General features: G+C 42.7%; 1 protein-coding gene across 1 annotated transcript in view; it reads left to right on the forward strand.

Moving 5' to 3' along the window:
- The window catches only part of GRIN3A (glutamate ionotropic receptor NMDA type subunit 3A), a 67,663-nt gene that overhangs the window by 32,959 nt on the left and 19,888 nt on the right, over positions 1-14,816 (forward strand). Inside the window, exon 4 of the mRNA XM_058823871.1 lies at positions 13,973-14,118. Within this exon, the coding sequence (XP_058679854.1) occupies positions 13,973-14,118 (146 nt within the window). The remainder of the gene's footprint in view (positions 1-13,972; positions 14,119-14,816) is intronic.

A 14,816-nucleotide genomic window follows, 5' to 3' on the forward strand; every position in this document is an offset into this window, starting at 1 on the left:
GCCTGCTCTCTCCCCCTTCCCAAGAGGGCTTCAGTTGGAATTTTAGTCCAGTCCTTTTCTAAGACTACTCTTAATTTATTTGTCACTAAGTAGTGATCAGGAAAACAAGGGGCAGAATGGCTTTTAGAGAGATGGCTGCAGGTGACACCTGAGCATCCTCTGCACCCAGCAGCCACTCCAGGGGACACAATGGCAGCAGCAGATTTCCCTTGCTCATGTGGCACTTCCTGCAGTGAAGGTGTGATTGTACTCATGACATAACTGCTGGTACAGAAACCATCCACCATGTGTTTGTCTCAAGGGACTGAACTGACAGATTGTTCCACTATAAAAAAGTAACTTTAATAACACAAGAACGGGGCATACATCTTGCTTTTGTAAACTGTGTGGATAAATGGTATATATGCCCCTCCAGACAGCAAAGGCCAGGCCCCATCTGTTCCATTAGTGGAACCTCACAGTCAGGCTGATGACCAGACAGTTTTAACTGTGCAAGTGCAGTGACTGACTCACTCCCTGCAGTGTTAACTAGATGGTTTCTACCAGAAAATGTTATAAACAAAGAACAACAGTTTTGTGGCTCACACAAGGTGCTCTAAAATTGATTTATGGCTTAAAGCAAATTGCTTCTAATAATCTGCCATTCCCCTCCCAACAAAAAATATCATAAATATTGCATTAATATTTTCATCAATACAAGGCATAGAAGTCCATTATATATGATTTCCTCAAAGCATTCTGAAGAAGCAGATGAGAGCTTTCAGCTGAATTTCCCCAGCTCCAGGGATATCTCTGTTACACCGTTGTGTGAAGCCACAATGTTGGTTTGAAAATGAGTTTAGTCTTCTACTCTTTGCATGGGCATCTCCTCATCCATCAAATTGTATCAGATTACATCCTGTTTTTCAGCATCACTCCTGTGATCACATGCAGTGTTTTTAAAACAGGTGTTGGGAAATTCCTGCAGCCCCAAGGAAAATCAAATTATTCTAAATCTGTGCTGTTGAAGCTTAGTGCAGAACGTTAAAGCATGTCAGGTGCTGCAGACACAGATCTTAGTCCAGAACAGAAACACTGATGACTCCTGGTTAGTAGCCTCAGTGATTCCATTACCTCAGTGGGATTACTAGCCTTTCCTAGGAAAGCACTTCCCTGCTTTACGGAATAAATCTAAGCCTCTGAGTAGTTACCACCTCCCATCATAGGAATAAGACTACACAGATTTTAGGAAAGAAGAAGATTGCCTGCCATTGCATGAGCTGCAGAGTAGTTTTGTGTGTGTCATTCATGCATTTGCCTCCAAAGTCTTAGTCTGAAAGAGTAGTTGTAATAGAAAGTGCACTGGTTTAACCTTGCTCACACGAGAGCCTGAGCTATGGGTACTCAAAGTTCTCTCTAAGAATTAAAGCTTAGGTTTAGGAAATATTTGGGCCACAGCAGTCACACATTTACAGGCATCACTTTAGTTGGTTACTTAAAGCATTTTTTATGTGACTAAAAGATGTTATGCTTGGGATTTTCTTCCCAGATATATTTACCTCTTTACTGGTGGAGACTCATTTCAAAAAGAAGGCAGCAGGAGAGAGAAATAACCTTTTTAATTTAAATATACTCCTAAACATCCTTCTGCTGCTTTCAGTATGCATGTGCCCTTTGTACTGTGCTTTTGAAATTTATTTAAGAAACAAAGCCCAAAATAGAGGAGCAGCTTTCTGGAGGTGATGTAAGACATGTAATTTCTTCAGGCTGTCAGCCATAAATGGCAAATCCCATCTAAGGTTGTGAACAGTCAGGAAGGACAGAACTAGAGCTATCTCAGTTGGACCTTTAAATGCACTAATGATATAGAAGAGAATATAGAAATATCATCAAGCTGCTGAAAGGAGGAACAGCCAGTGAGACAGGAACCAGAGCAGAAGGAAAGCAGTGTGAGGAGTGAGAATTAATTTACTGGAATGTGTCTTGAATTTGGGGAACTTGCCCTGTATTTTCTGTGTAAGAGTCTTAACCAGGGCAGGTCACTAAAGCCACACTCCTACAGTGTCCATCAAAGGTGGTACCCCCCTTTCCTAGGAGGTACAACAGGAGCCCATTGGTTGTTGAGATCTTGAAGCAATGTCCTCACACCTTAAAATCTAATTCTTCTAAGCAAATGGGTGGCTTGGGGCCAGAGCTGCCCCCTCGCCCCTCATTTTCTAACTGTACAGGTTTTAGACATCATCTCTTGCCAGTGGAAACTGGCAAATACAGGTTTTGTGTCCACTGGAACATGTTCAGCCTCCTGTTTGAGGACAAGGAGACAGGATAGCTACAGGATTCATGTGCTGGCTGCCCAGATGGAATATGCATCCAGGTCCTGAATCCTTCTTAAGAAACTCTCTACAGTATATGGCAAAGAAGTTTGAAAGCTGTCTAAAGACAGAGGACATAGAGAAAAAACATTGTATTTGTATCATTTCCTCTACTTTTATCTCTTCTCTCATCTGAACCACACAGGCTCATTTCACTTTTTCTCCTAATGTCACCTCTTAGGCTGCACAAAAATATTATACCATTATTCTTTGTCAGAATGCCTGGCAGCCAGGTGCTCAACCAGAGCTGAGTTCTTTCCAAGGTTCAGATATTCCTCCTCCAGGCTTGCAGACCAGGAGCCTGCCTTGGGGATGGTCTGATCACAGAATTACGGAATGGTTTGTGTTGGAAGAGGCATTAAAAACCACCTCCTGGTTCCCCCCAGCTGCCACGGGGAGGGATACCCTCCACCAAGTTGTTCATTTATATATATTTTACTCTTTGGTACAGCCATGTGTAAGCCCTAGAAAGAAGATATTTTACTCTGCTGGGCAGCTCGTGGCAGGTGATTCTGCAGGATCCCCCAGAGAGTGGAGTTCTTTTGGTGGCAAAGGGACCTGAATGGCTTTTGGGTTTTTCAGGCAAGAACACAGAGTGGAGATGCACCTTGATGTCCTGAGTGTGCTGGATAGTTCAGGTTATTCGAGGCGAGAGAATTCTGGAAGTCCATAGTGCAGAAGAAATATTTCAAACATGCCACAATGGAAGCAAACAGCAGCAGAAGGGAGAGGAGCTGGGCAGATTTTCCATAAGGTAGTCCAACACCTAGCCTTCCTTTCTGCAAAAAGTGTTTTTTCAACAATTTAATGAGGGTTTTGGGTGCTATCCACCTGTTGCGACTTTTGTGACAGCTGACAGTTTTTCTTTCCATCTTTAGTACACACTTAAGTAGCCATTTACTCTGGTTATGTTTTTACTACTCTGTATCACTTTACCTTCGAAAACACCTCTTGGCAGTGGCAAAGTTCCTTTCTCTATTATATTTTGACATAAAATATTGAACGTATTTAGCTTCATTAAAAAAAAAAGGGCTACTTCTTTGGGTCCCATCACCAGCAATTTCACTGCATTGTGTCTCCTAACTTTACATGCCTACAAAGAAGAGATAAGATATAATTAGTCTACTATACCTTTACAGTTATATTTTGTACAGGTAGGCTGCTCTTAAGGAATTGGCTTCAGGACAACATCACCTAAACCATTCCCTGGAAGTGCCTCCTTCTCTCTGCCATGGATGATGGTGTTTCCAAAACTCACAAAAAAACACAAAGTGCCCCAATAACCAGACACCTACAGTCACTCTGGCAAGCTCCACCCAGCAAGTCCTCCAAACAGCCTTGGTGTGCATTGGGATTAGCCTCCAGAAATCTCTGATCTTCTCCTAGTTCAGTGCCTGAAGACTTGCTCTTATGAGGTGGCCACGTTTTTATTACAAAACTAAGTACTCTGAGTGATCCAGGCAAGGTATTTCTGAGATTTTGTTAATCAGGAATTCAGTATGTGCAACCACACAGATATTTGTATCTAGATATACAAAATATGAGGGTGCAAGCTCTCATTTCTGATTTATGAACATCTCAGTTAATTTAGAGGCCCTATGGCCCTTATTATATCAGTTGAATACTTTGTGTTATTTGTATTAAAACTGTCCAGAAACAAAACTGGCAAGCAACTGCAGATGAGCTTTAGCAACACCAAATCACAGGAAAAGAAGGTCAAGCCACTCTATGTGTGGTCCCTCATTAGAGGCATGATTCAAATACTCCTTCTTTTAATGATATTTTCCATTGAGTTCAGCAATTTTTAGAGTGAGGCCAGAACTGTTGTGTGTTTATTGGTAAATTTTCTTCCTGAAAAAGGAATTTTTGTAGGAATTACACTAATGGAAATTACTGCTGTGGTCTTTCACTGCAGCAGCCTGAGATGAATCATTATAAGGGGCACCACTTGAACTGCTATGTGTTAAATAGATAATAAAGTAGCATTTATTTAAATATGCATTAAATGCATTAAATAGTATAGCAAAAAATCAAGTTACAAACTCAGTGGAATTTTAAAAATCTTATTGCTGCCCATGGGGTTTAGTATTTGTACAGGACCGCAGGGTTCTTTTTACAACTAAAAGAAGAAACTACAGAGCATGTTTTTCTGTGAAGGAATTACTGATCACAGGAAGGTCATGATTTACAGCATCACAGCCTGCTAATTAATACATGGTGCTTTTCTGAGTATTAATGAGTCAGTGAAGGATTTCAACTCAAAAAGACTTTCAGTGTCACAAAGAGGAAAGTGAAAAACTCTCAGACAAAGGCAAAATTGAGTATCAAGCTCCAGCCAGAATAAAGAATTGCAAAGCTGTCTCGTACAGGAATGAAAGGCACATACAATTTATGGATGTGCAATCTTGACTTCTTTAGCTTCCCCATGCAATTTATGGTGGTGAACACTTGACTTGTTTAACTTCCCCATCACCTCATTAAAGATTTCTTGTTAAAGTTACAGCTTTGGAGGTTCAGAATCTGTCCAGCTCAGATCTGCTTTGTTCTGATACCCATTTTATCAGACAATGCCTGCAGTGTTCTGCAAATGAAGTTTCCTTTCCCAACTAAACACGTTTTTTTAATGCCTTCTTGCCAACAATTATCTTTTTGTTATCTTTGCATATTAACCCTTACTGCTTGAGGTCTTTACCTACACACATTGCCTCACTATCACCGGCTGCTCTGGCCACTCCTCACTTCCCCTCATTGTTTCAGACAAAGAATTTAAGGGTAGGTGTGGAAGAGAGGAGGTCCTGCTGTCTTCATTCCGTGTGGTGCAGGTCATGAAGGTTGTTCTTCGAGCACCAGAAGGAATTAATCTGTTTTAGCATTTTCCCATCTGTGTGGGGGTCAGTTTCTCATTCTCAAGCTAAATACCTAAATACCTAAATGCCATAATATATTTTGAAAAAAGGAAAGTGAGCCCACCACCAGAAATAGCACCTGCATCATAGGTGGGGTTCAGACCCTTGCAAGAAATAATGCAAGTGGAGAATGACAAGAAGTTAGTGAAGTAACTGGCAAAAAGTAGCAGAGAACAGTGAAGGTGCACAAGCTGATCCTGTCACCTGAGAGGTGGAAGGTCATTGCGTAGCTGACTTAGCAGCATGGAGAATGTTTATTTCTGTTCACAAAAGTCACGGCCATGGTGATCTACAGAGACCAGAGTGCTAGTCTGGCTCACCCTCCTGGAGCAGAAGTCCTGCCTGGTCCACTGGATTTCAGGGATGACAACTGTCCAAGTCCTCCTGAAGAAATAGTGGTTTTCATTGAGTGCATTAAGATTTGATTGAACACCAGGTGAAGTCAAATACTAATGTCTATATTTCACTGTGCAAGAAGCCAGGGTATCCAAGTATGGCCATAATTTTTCATTTACACTTCATGCTTAACACATTCCTCACTGATTCCAAGAAGGGAAAAATCCCCTTCTGTTCCCATGCTGGATCTGTCCATAACACAGGACTCCCTCTGATTAACCTTTATTTGATGCTCTTGAATCCAAAGCAAATAGCAAATAGTGTGTGTTGTAGAAATGAGGGCAGTGCAGGTAGTTCTACCACCCACAATTGGAAACCTCTGCATCCTGGTTACTCACAACCCCTTTACAACACAAACCCATTGTTTGTTCCTTTCCTGGAAACCTACCTTACAGGTTTAGGCAGAGGACTGTTTCCAGCCCTGGCACCCAGGGGACAGTTGGCACATGGCCAGGGGGTGGGAGGACTGACCTTCAACCAGCAACAGCTGGAGCAGAAGAAATTTGTAAGGAAAATTATTTTAAAGACAATGGTTTTGAAGATGGTAAACTACCTACTTAAAGTTGCTGCCACATTAGATTTCCTCCTTCCGCCCTCAGATGTTTGTAGAAATCTGTGATAGCTTTTCATCCCGAGGCTGGAGACTCAGGATGGAAGGACAAGAGGAATTCTCCAACCAGAAATCTTCTTTGGTATCTCTTTACTAGCTTGAACATGTTCTCAGCCACACAGCTCTTCTTCACTTGCTTGTGATTTGAAAAGGATTTCACCTGCCTGACAGTGCATTAGCCACGTTTTACAGGGAGCAATCAGGAGAACATGCTGGATGAAGTGACTCCATCTGGAACATCTTTACAGCTGCTTTCTGATGAAGTGGAATTGGAAGCAGTGATTGGAAGCCTTTTGGGAGCTACATCCCTTCTTTTCCCTCAGTGTATTCATTTTTCTTATAATATTTTACACTTTCTACCTTACAGCACTCAGCTCTCACAGAATAAATCACAGCTTAGAGATCCCTCTGTCCAGAAAACTCTTAGAATGCTATTAAGAAACAGGGATAAACACACCTAAAAGCTTATATTCTCCAGAGTGCTCTTCTTACAGAGCTTTTTGCACTGCCCAGCACCTGAATCATCAGGGCAGCCCTCAGAAATTTACCACAGACCTGAGTCCCCAGTCTCATCCCTTAGCTGAACAGCTTTTCCAACACACAAAGGAGCAGAGCAGATCTTACATTTAATTATCAGTGCTCACACAGGGACCATTAACACAAAGATTCACATTTTTGAGCAGAGACCTAAGTCACAGTTTCCTTTCACATATTCCCTTGTTGCAGTGAAAAGAATAAACTGTCAGCAGTGGACTCTGCACTTGTGTCCAGATTGAAGCTGCTCATTGACTTCAGTGCAGCTGTCAGGTTTTATGGCAACTAATGACCTCTCTGAGCTGGATTCAAAGTGACAGAATTTTAAGGAAATCTGTCATTATCCTGACAACGAAAGAATCAACTCCACCAACACTTTTCACAGCAGAGAAGCGAAAGCATTGATTCAAATGTATTCTGCAAACACCCTCTCCTGGAGGGCCTGGGAATGTCCCAGCTTCCGAAGCCTGAACACGTAGGACAGTTCCTGATCAAAACCTCCACTTCCAGAAGTTGAGCTGTGAATTTTCATCTGCTAAAATCTGAAATTCATGTGCTTCACTGTGAATAATTTTCTTTCATCTCCCTCTGCACCCCATAAATATTCACTAGTTAGTTTCAGTAGTTAGTTTTCAAAAACTCCTGCAGATACAAAGGGAAAGCCCATGAATAGTTTTATATTGGTTTGTGGTTGGGATTTTTTTAATTCCTATTATTTCATTTTTTTTGTTCACTTTCCCCTGAAATTTTGCTTATCACTTCCAATTGCTTATATTTTCTCACTGGGCTATGGAAATCTATTGGTGGCTGGGAAACTGCCTAAATATGTGGGTTACATAAGGTGAAGTAAAATTCGATTGCTTTATGTGTGAGAGACAAAAATATCGTTGTGAAACAGCAGATTTCTAAAACCACATCAGTCCTTTAACTAATGCTGTCTTTCTCTAGTGATTAGGAACTGAAACTGAGCAGATTTTTAAGATTCTGGAGCAGTTGCCTGGCAGAGATCATGTTGGCAATTCTGCTGATACACAAGGTGCCCATTAAACACTGCACTTGGTAACCAGCACTGTTGTGGAAGTGAGCTACTAAAACCTTTGGCACCATAGTTTTTCTTCAGAAGTTGTTACAAAAGTTAGGAAAGTGCTTTCAGCCATGTTTTTCATTTCTATACCCTATTTAAATTAAAAAGCACCTTTATGGGTAGTGGTAAAAGCTAAATTCACATTAGCTCTGTCACTGAAGTGAGTGGTCGCTGGCACTGCCCTCAGCTACATACTGAGTTGCCTTTTTCTCATTTGCAGCAAAAAAATAGTTCATGGAGTTGAATTTGGGCATTGAAGAGGCCAACAGAATGAATGATGAAATGCTTCTCGTGAGTTGAGATCATGATTAGAAATGGAGTTCCCAAAGCATTTTTCCTCCAGTCCCATTTCACAGAACTCTTCTCAGCCAGACTCAGTAAGGCAGCACCCCATCAATCAATTTTCTAGGTTTCAGTTACATCGATGCTTGTAGAAAATAGCCACAATTTCCCTTCCCAGTAGCTGCTCTGTTTAGATGTTCCTTATCTCCTCGCAGGTGCCAGCAAGCTCAACCTCCATGGGATCAGCAGGCAATATTGTACTGCCTACTTTTGTGGACCTGAGACCACAATTTTCTGTACCTGGGCTCTTACTGCAAAAAGAAATGGCAACTGAATGGGATGAAAACTCAAAATGATACTAAACTAAACCAGGGCACCAAGGGGGGAAATGTGCTTGAGGTAAATAATATGGTTTTGCAGCACTGAAAAGTCATAGAAAATCCAGAACCTGCTAGAAAGATCTCAAAACCCCACAGTTGCACAGCCTTGAATGTGCCAAGGTTAACTGATGCATTTTCAGTTTTAAATCCCAACCTGCACTGGAGATTTCTGGACCTGTTTCCTTTCAAGTTGGCATCTAGGTGTTCTCCCCAGCTGACAGCATTGAGTGCAATGGCAATGCATTGCATAAAATGGAATGTGCCGAGTTATGCAAAACCCCTGTCATTCAGGATTGTGTTTTCCTGTTTCTGCTGCTGTGATAAACATTGATGTTTATCATGTTGGTGTTTTCATGCATAATTGGCACCCCAAGCCATAGATGTATGCAGATTCCCAATTCATCTCAACATCTCCCCAAATAAAACAAGTTCTCCACTTCCCACACAGCAGATGTTTTAACAACAGCAGACAGAAACCAAGGAGATCTGGATGTAAGGGGCCAAGCTGAGGGAACTGGTAACTGCAGTGTTTGCTTTCAGCAGCAAGAAGCACAAACATCATTTGTCTGGGAGCACCATGTTATGCAAGGCACAGAAGACTCTGAGAAGTCGCAAAGCTTGTCCTGGCACTGTCAGAGAAGTTGGATGTACTGTAAAGCTCTGGTGTTTTCTTAAATACCTCATGGCCTCCCTGTCTCAAGGGACCCAACAGCCATTTCACCTCTTCAGTGCTTGGCAGCATTCACATTTCCCTTTTTTTTCTTACACAGTGCCTCTTGTTTGTTTCCTTACCCATGATACATTTCCTTCAGCAGTGAGACTCCTTCTTGGAAATGCTGGTCACAATCCATGTGTCCTACAATAGATACTGTCCTGAGAAGTCACAGGGACAGCAGTGTTCACAGGGACACCACTTCCAGAAATCACAGCTCTTTAGCCTTTCTCCTGCCTCTTCATCCTCTACTTCCCAGCAGCATGTCCTAGTCTTTCCTCTCAAGATTGCTGCCTTCACAGAAGATGGAACATCCTCCTGAGCCATCCGTCCCTGTCCTGTACAGCAAGATCCTCTGGTCTTGACATTCCACAGCTCTGAACCTGTAAAATCCAAGCACTCAGTGCTCAAGTGCTCAGGCCCCTCTAGCTCCATGTCTCACTCATCTCTTGAGTCTGCCCCAAGTACTAAACCAGGTCCAAATGGGATATCACCATGTGCGTCATCACAACTTCATGTGCAACGGCTCCCTTACAGTAGAGTGTGGAGCTGGTTCTAAAATTTGGGGCGCACCTAAAGAACGGCCCCTCATGGTATACACCATTGCTTCAGGTATAAACAGTTCACTGATAGGAAATCCATGATCTCCAGTATTTGAGATGCAAAAGCTATACTGTTAGCTGCTGGGGCTGTCACCCCTTTTTTGGAGAGCCACTAACCAGCAGCACTAAATAAGTTTTTAACCCCTTTTATCTTCTAACAAATAAAGTATTAAAATACATTAGCAGTTAATAGGTTTTATCATAGCTACTCAATTGACATAATCTTACCCCATGCTGTTGGACTGCCCAGGCTGTTGGTGTTTCCCTGCTGAGGCTTACAGCCAGCTGCAATTGGCTGCAGTGGCCTTGCCAGATAACACTCAAAGGGCTGGTTGCTTGATAAATGCTAATGGGTCTTCAGAAGAGAGATTCAGGGAAAATTTTTTCACCAAAATGGTTGTTGGGCATTGGAACAGGCTGCTCAGGGAAGTGGTGAAGTCATGATCTGTACAGGAATTTAAAAGACCTGTAGATGTGGCTCTTGGGGATGTGTTTTAGTGATGGGCTCAGCAGTGTTGGCTTAGTGGTTGGGGGGTCTGATCTTTAGGGTCTTTTAAGCCTTAATGATTCTGTGATTCAATGATCTGATAGTCAAAGAAATTTAGATATCCTTATTTGACATACTGTTATTTTGTAATATCTGTACCCATAACAATCCTCACATCTTGTTCAATGAATTGTCAAGCCAGGACAATTGCGGTGATGATTTTCTCAGGAGAGAGGGTGCATAAACCCCACTTCACTGTTACCTCAGAGCCTCATCCAGGTCTGAACAAACCTTGTTCTTTCCATTTCTTACAGCCACAGATGTCCGAATCTGGAGGGACTTTGTAAGGCTGTCTAAGCCAAATGCCAAGAAAACTCATGTCTGCAGATGGATCTGCAGCTATTGCATTGATTTATTTTTAATTGTGCTTGAGTCACCAGCAAACCTCCAGGCGCTCTGGATACAAAAGTGTCAGCATTTCCTAGTGCTCTTTACCTGCTTTGTGGTGGTTATTCACCTCTGACACTGAATGCTGAATTGAAAAACACGGTATATACACAGAAATAGAGAATCCACATAGCAGAAATTACTCTGATTTCAACAGTTATTTCTTCCAGTAAGCTGGTCTTTATATTTGCAATTACTGGTATAAATGCAAGTAACTGCCTCCCCTGAATTATAAATAAAAAAAAAAAAATACATAGAATCCATTCTTGATTCTTCAAATGCTGATTTTTCAGACTTTATGATTTCTCTGAAGCCCTAGGCATTAACATTCCATTGCTGGTTTATAGAAAACAGAAAGACTCTTTCAGTGTAGGGCTTTCAAAACATAAGACGAAAGATAGAGAGCATGAGAAACAGAAAAGATCAGAAAAAAGAGACACTAATAAGGCAATATTCAGAGCAAGACTATGGTATTTACCTATCCTGTCAGGACACAGATATTTGTGGTTTCCATCTTGTCACATAATCTTCCCAGGAGAGGGCTACAGAAGGTAAGAAAGCAGCAATGACAAGTGATGAGTCTTGTTTCCATTCTGAAGTTTTTATCTTCTGTTGAAGCAAGTAACCCTTAGCACTCTTAACAAATCATCAGTGAAGTGCTTTTGGCAGCATTTTGCACTGTCAATCCACAGAGCTGCAAGCAGACCTTTTCCTCCTGTGGGTGAGCAGCAATAAGAAGAAAAGAGAAGTCCTTGAAAGACATAGAGGGTTAAAATAAGTGTTAGCATTTATCCTTCATAGAAGGAGTTGATCAAATACAAAGCTGCAGACACATAATGATTCTTATGAAAAAGCAGAGTTTACCAGAAGCAGGTAGAGCCCTGGATACAAGGGATGGCTGAACAATTCCCTTGTGCAGACTTCCCAAGACTTCCCACCAGGCATATGGTGTTGCTAGAGACAAGCTATTAAGCCAGATGGACTTCTGATCTAATGAATAATCTGGTGTTGTCATCATTTGGGGTGAAATTTGACGGCATGCCCAACACAAAGCAAAGCGTGGGCAGTCCTCAGTAAAGGGTTTAGGACAGAAAATTGCATGGAGGTGCAGTTTACTGGTTTTGTACCAGCCTTTCTCATTCAGGCTTAAAAGTTTAGCCAAATGCAGACATTGGTGACAGTCTGAGTGAAAGATGTGTTCCAGTGAAGACTTTATCTGCAGATCAGATGTTGCACTGCAGTTGGCATCACTAGGTGGGCCACTAACTTCACAACAAGCACCTAAGTTGACTTGGAAAATGCCAATTTGGTTGAGTGTTGGGTCTTAATGGGGTTTTCAGTCTCTTCACTGAAACTGAAAAGAAATAAAACCTACAAAAATAGTCCTGACTGTGGAGATGATCTTCTTGGGATGGAGAGTGCATGAACCTCACTCCAAGTTCCTTCCTTAAGCAGGTCATCTTCAATGTCTCAAGACTGGCGCTGGCAGCATTGTGCTGGAAGTCTCCATGATGTATTGTCACAGCCCAGCTCCTGTTATTTATGTCTTCTGGCACCTGAATGCTGCTCCCACACTCCCAGGCAAGAACATTTCCCTCTGTGCCCACAGTCCTTCTGGCACAGCACTATGGCCAGCTCCAGATGGAGGCACACCCTGCATTGCTTGTCCCACAGCCATCTACACCAGAAAACATTAAAAAAAAAACAAAAAAAAAACAAAAAAAAACCAACCCAGACTAAAAGCAAACCCACCAAAAAAACCAGGACTCTTGGCCATACTCACAGACTTGGAATTAGTGGCCGGTCTCATTCCTGGGTTGCAACACAGGGACCAGATCAGCAGACCACAAGATGGTAAACACCTGCCCACCTTAATTTTCAATTTCAGGTAAAAATTACCAGAAATACAGAATGTTCATAGCTTCCATGACAGCAGAAACACCATCCAAAAGACCTTTTTCTTTTCCTTTTCAGACTAAACTGGGTGACAGTGAGTTTGCATCCTACCTCTGCCATTCTTAAAAAAACTACAGACACTCTTAACCATGGGGTCGTTGAAGAGAAGACTGGGAAAGGTCTTTTTATGGCTTTGTGCTGCCCTGCACTCTGTTCTGCTTAGATGGTAATGCAGAGGCCAGACGGACTGGCAGAATGCTTCTTTGCTTGGTCTTTGCCAAGCAGAGCATGGCTGTGGTGAGATAATTTTTGCAAGCTGCTGTGATGTCCATGAGCTTCCTGGGAAGCAAATACAGCATGACTGCTTCAGCCTTAGCTCTGTTTGCCTTCCTGTGCTCTGAAAGCTTGGCCTGTCAGAGGCTGGTGGATTGCTGAAGGCTTTTTAATTAGTGTGCCTTGGCAGCACTTGGCCAGTTCAAGGAAGTGCTAGGCGTAGTGGAAGATGCTGCCTAATTTCTCCATGGCAGCTTGAGACTTCCCCCAGCAGTCACTAAATGCTCCAAAGGCAAACAGAAACTTCAGGAAGACGGGTCTGTGAAACCCAAACTGGCCTCCTTGTGGCTGCAGACTGTGGAGTTGGTTCAGAGAAGGGCACAGAACTGCAAAAGACTGTGTTTGTGTGTATATCCATGGTTGCAGCCTGGGCCATGCAAAGGGGAATTCTCCCTCCTCACTGCCAGGGGAGTCTTTTTGGTGACCTTTCAGTCCTCAGTTTGTCTGTGAGCAATGGCAACCAAAACTGTGATATGGTGGGTAGACTTCTAGAAATGAACAGCCTTCTGCAGAAGGCTAAATTTCACCCCTAACGACAAAGTAAAACATTCTGAAAAAACAAATCTCGGCTGTGTGTCCTTTGCTGGGTACCCAGAGCCCAGAAGGTGGATTGTAGCTAGCCCAGAGGCTTTTCATAAAGTTTCAGTTCCTGAAACATTGTCTGTTCTAGAGACAATCCCAATAAACACCTACACGTGGGTGTTCAAGGTGTTTCATGGGGATTAATTTCAGTATTTGAAGAAAACCCTGAGTGTGGACAGACAGGTTATTTAGCCACCTGGTAAGTCTTTCCAGGCTTTTCCTGGGGGGTGGGAAGCTGCCTGCAGGAAAACACCCAGAGGGGCAGATCCACACCGAAGATTTCTGAGGAACTATCAGCACACTAGGGCCGAGACACCACATGTGATGGGAGGCAAATGGCTCTGCTAACCTTCTCCTGTGCTCCCCTCAGCTCCACCACCCGTCCCAAGGGTTCCGGTTCGGCACGGTGCGGGAGAGCAGCGCGGAGGACTATGTGAGGCAGAGCTTCCCCGAGATGCACGAGTACATGCGGCGCTACAACGTCCCTGCCACCACCGACGGCGTGGCCTACCTGAAGTGAGACCCTGCAAACAGCACCACGCCTGCCCCACTGGCTGCTTGTTATGATCTGGTTATTAAAATTGTAAAAGGAGATGCTTGGAGTAAGGGAAAATGAGGCCAAAGTCAATAGTAGGGATTTTATTTAACAGTAAATGTGTGCAAGAGAGAGTGAGTGAGAGAGACAGTGACAGAGAGACAGATGTAGAAAATATCACCACTCCATGGATGCCATTTCCCACTGATCTTCTCCTTCCCAGTGTTGAGGGTCCCACAAAATATGGGAGTTCAATGGATTAATATCCATTTATGGTATTAAACCCCTCACCACCTCTTTAGTCAACCTATATGGTAGGTCTTGTTCTTATTTCTGCATTTGTCCATAGAGGGTAAAAATCATCAGCTTTGTTTCTGTTGGTGGTACTCTGTAGTATTGCTTTTGCCATGATACTGCTTTGTCTGGCATGAAGCAAAGTATTGATGATCTGTGCTGTGCTTGAAAAGACAAAAGTGTATCCCAGCTGCTTCTTGTAGCCTTTGTTTTTTTCTACAAGGAAAACTGAGGAAAAATGCAGTGTAGACCATCACCTTGAATGGTGATGTGGAGGAATGACCTCCTGGGTGTGGGAGTGCCATCAGGCCAGGCAGTGTATAAACTCCTGGTAAGTTCCTGAGCTTGGGAGCCCTTCATCAGGCAGTGAGAAACATTCAGAAAA

This window comes from Ammospiza caudacuta, chromosome Z (assembly GCF_027887145.1).
Source record: "Ammospiza caudacuta isolate bAmmCau1 chromosome Z, bAmmCau1.pri, whole genome shotgun sequence".
NCBI lineage: Eukaryota > Metazoa > Chordata > Aves > Passeriformes > Passerellidae > Ammospiza > Ammospiza caudacuta.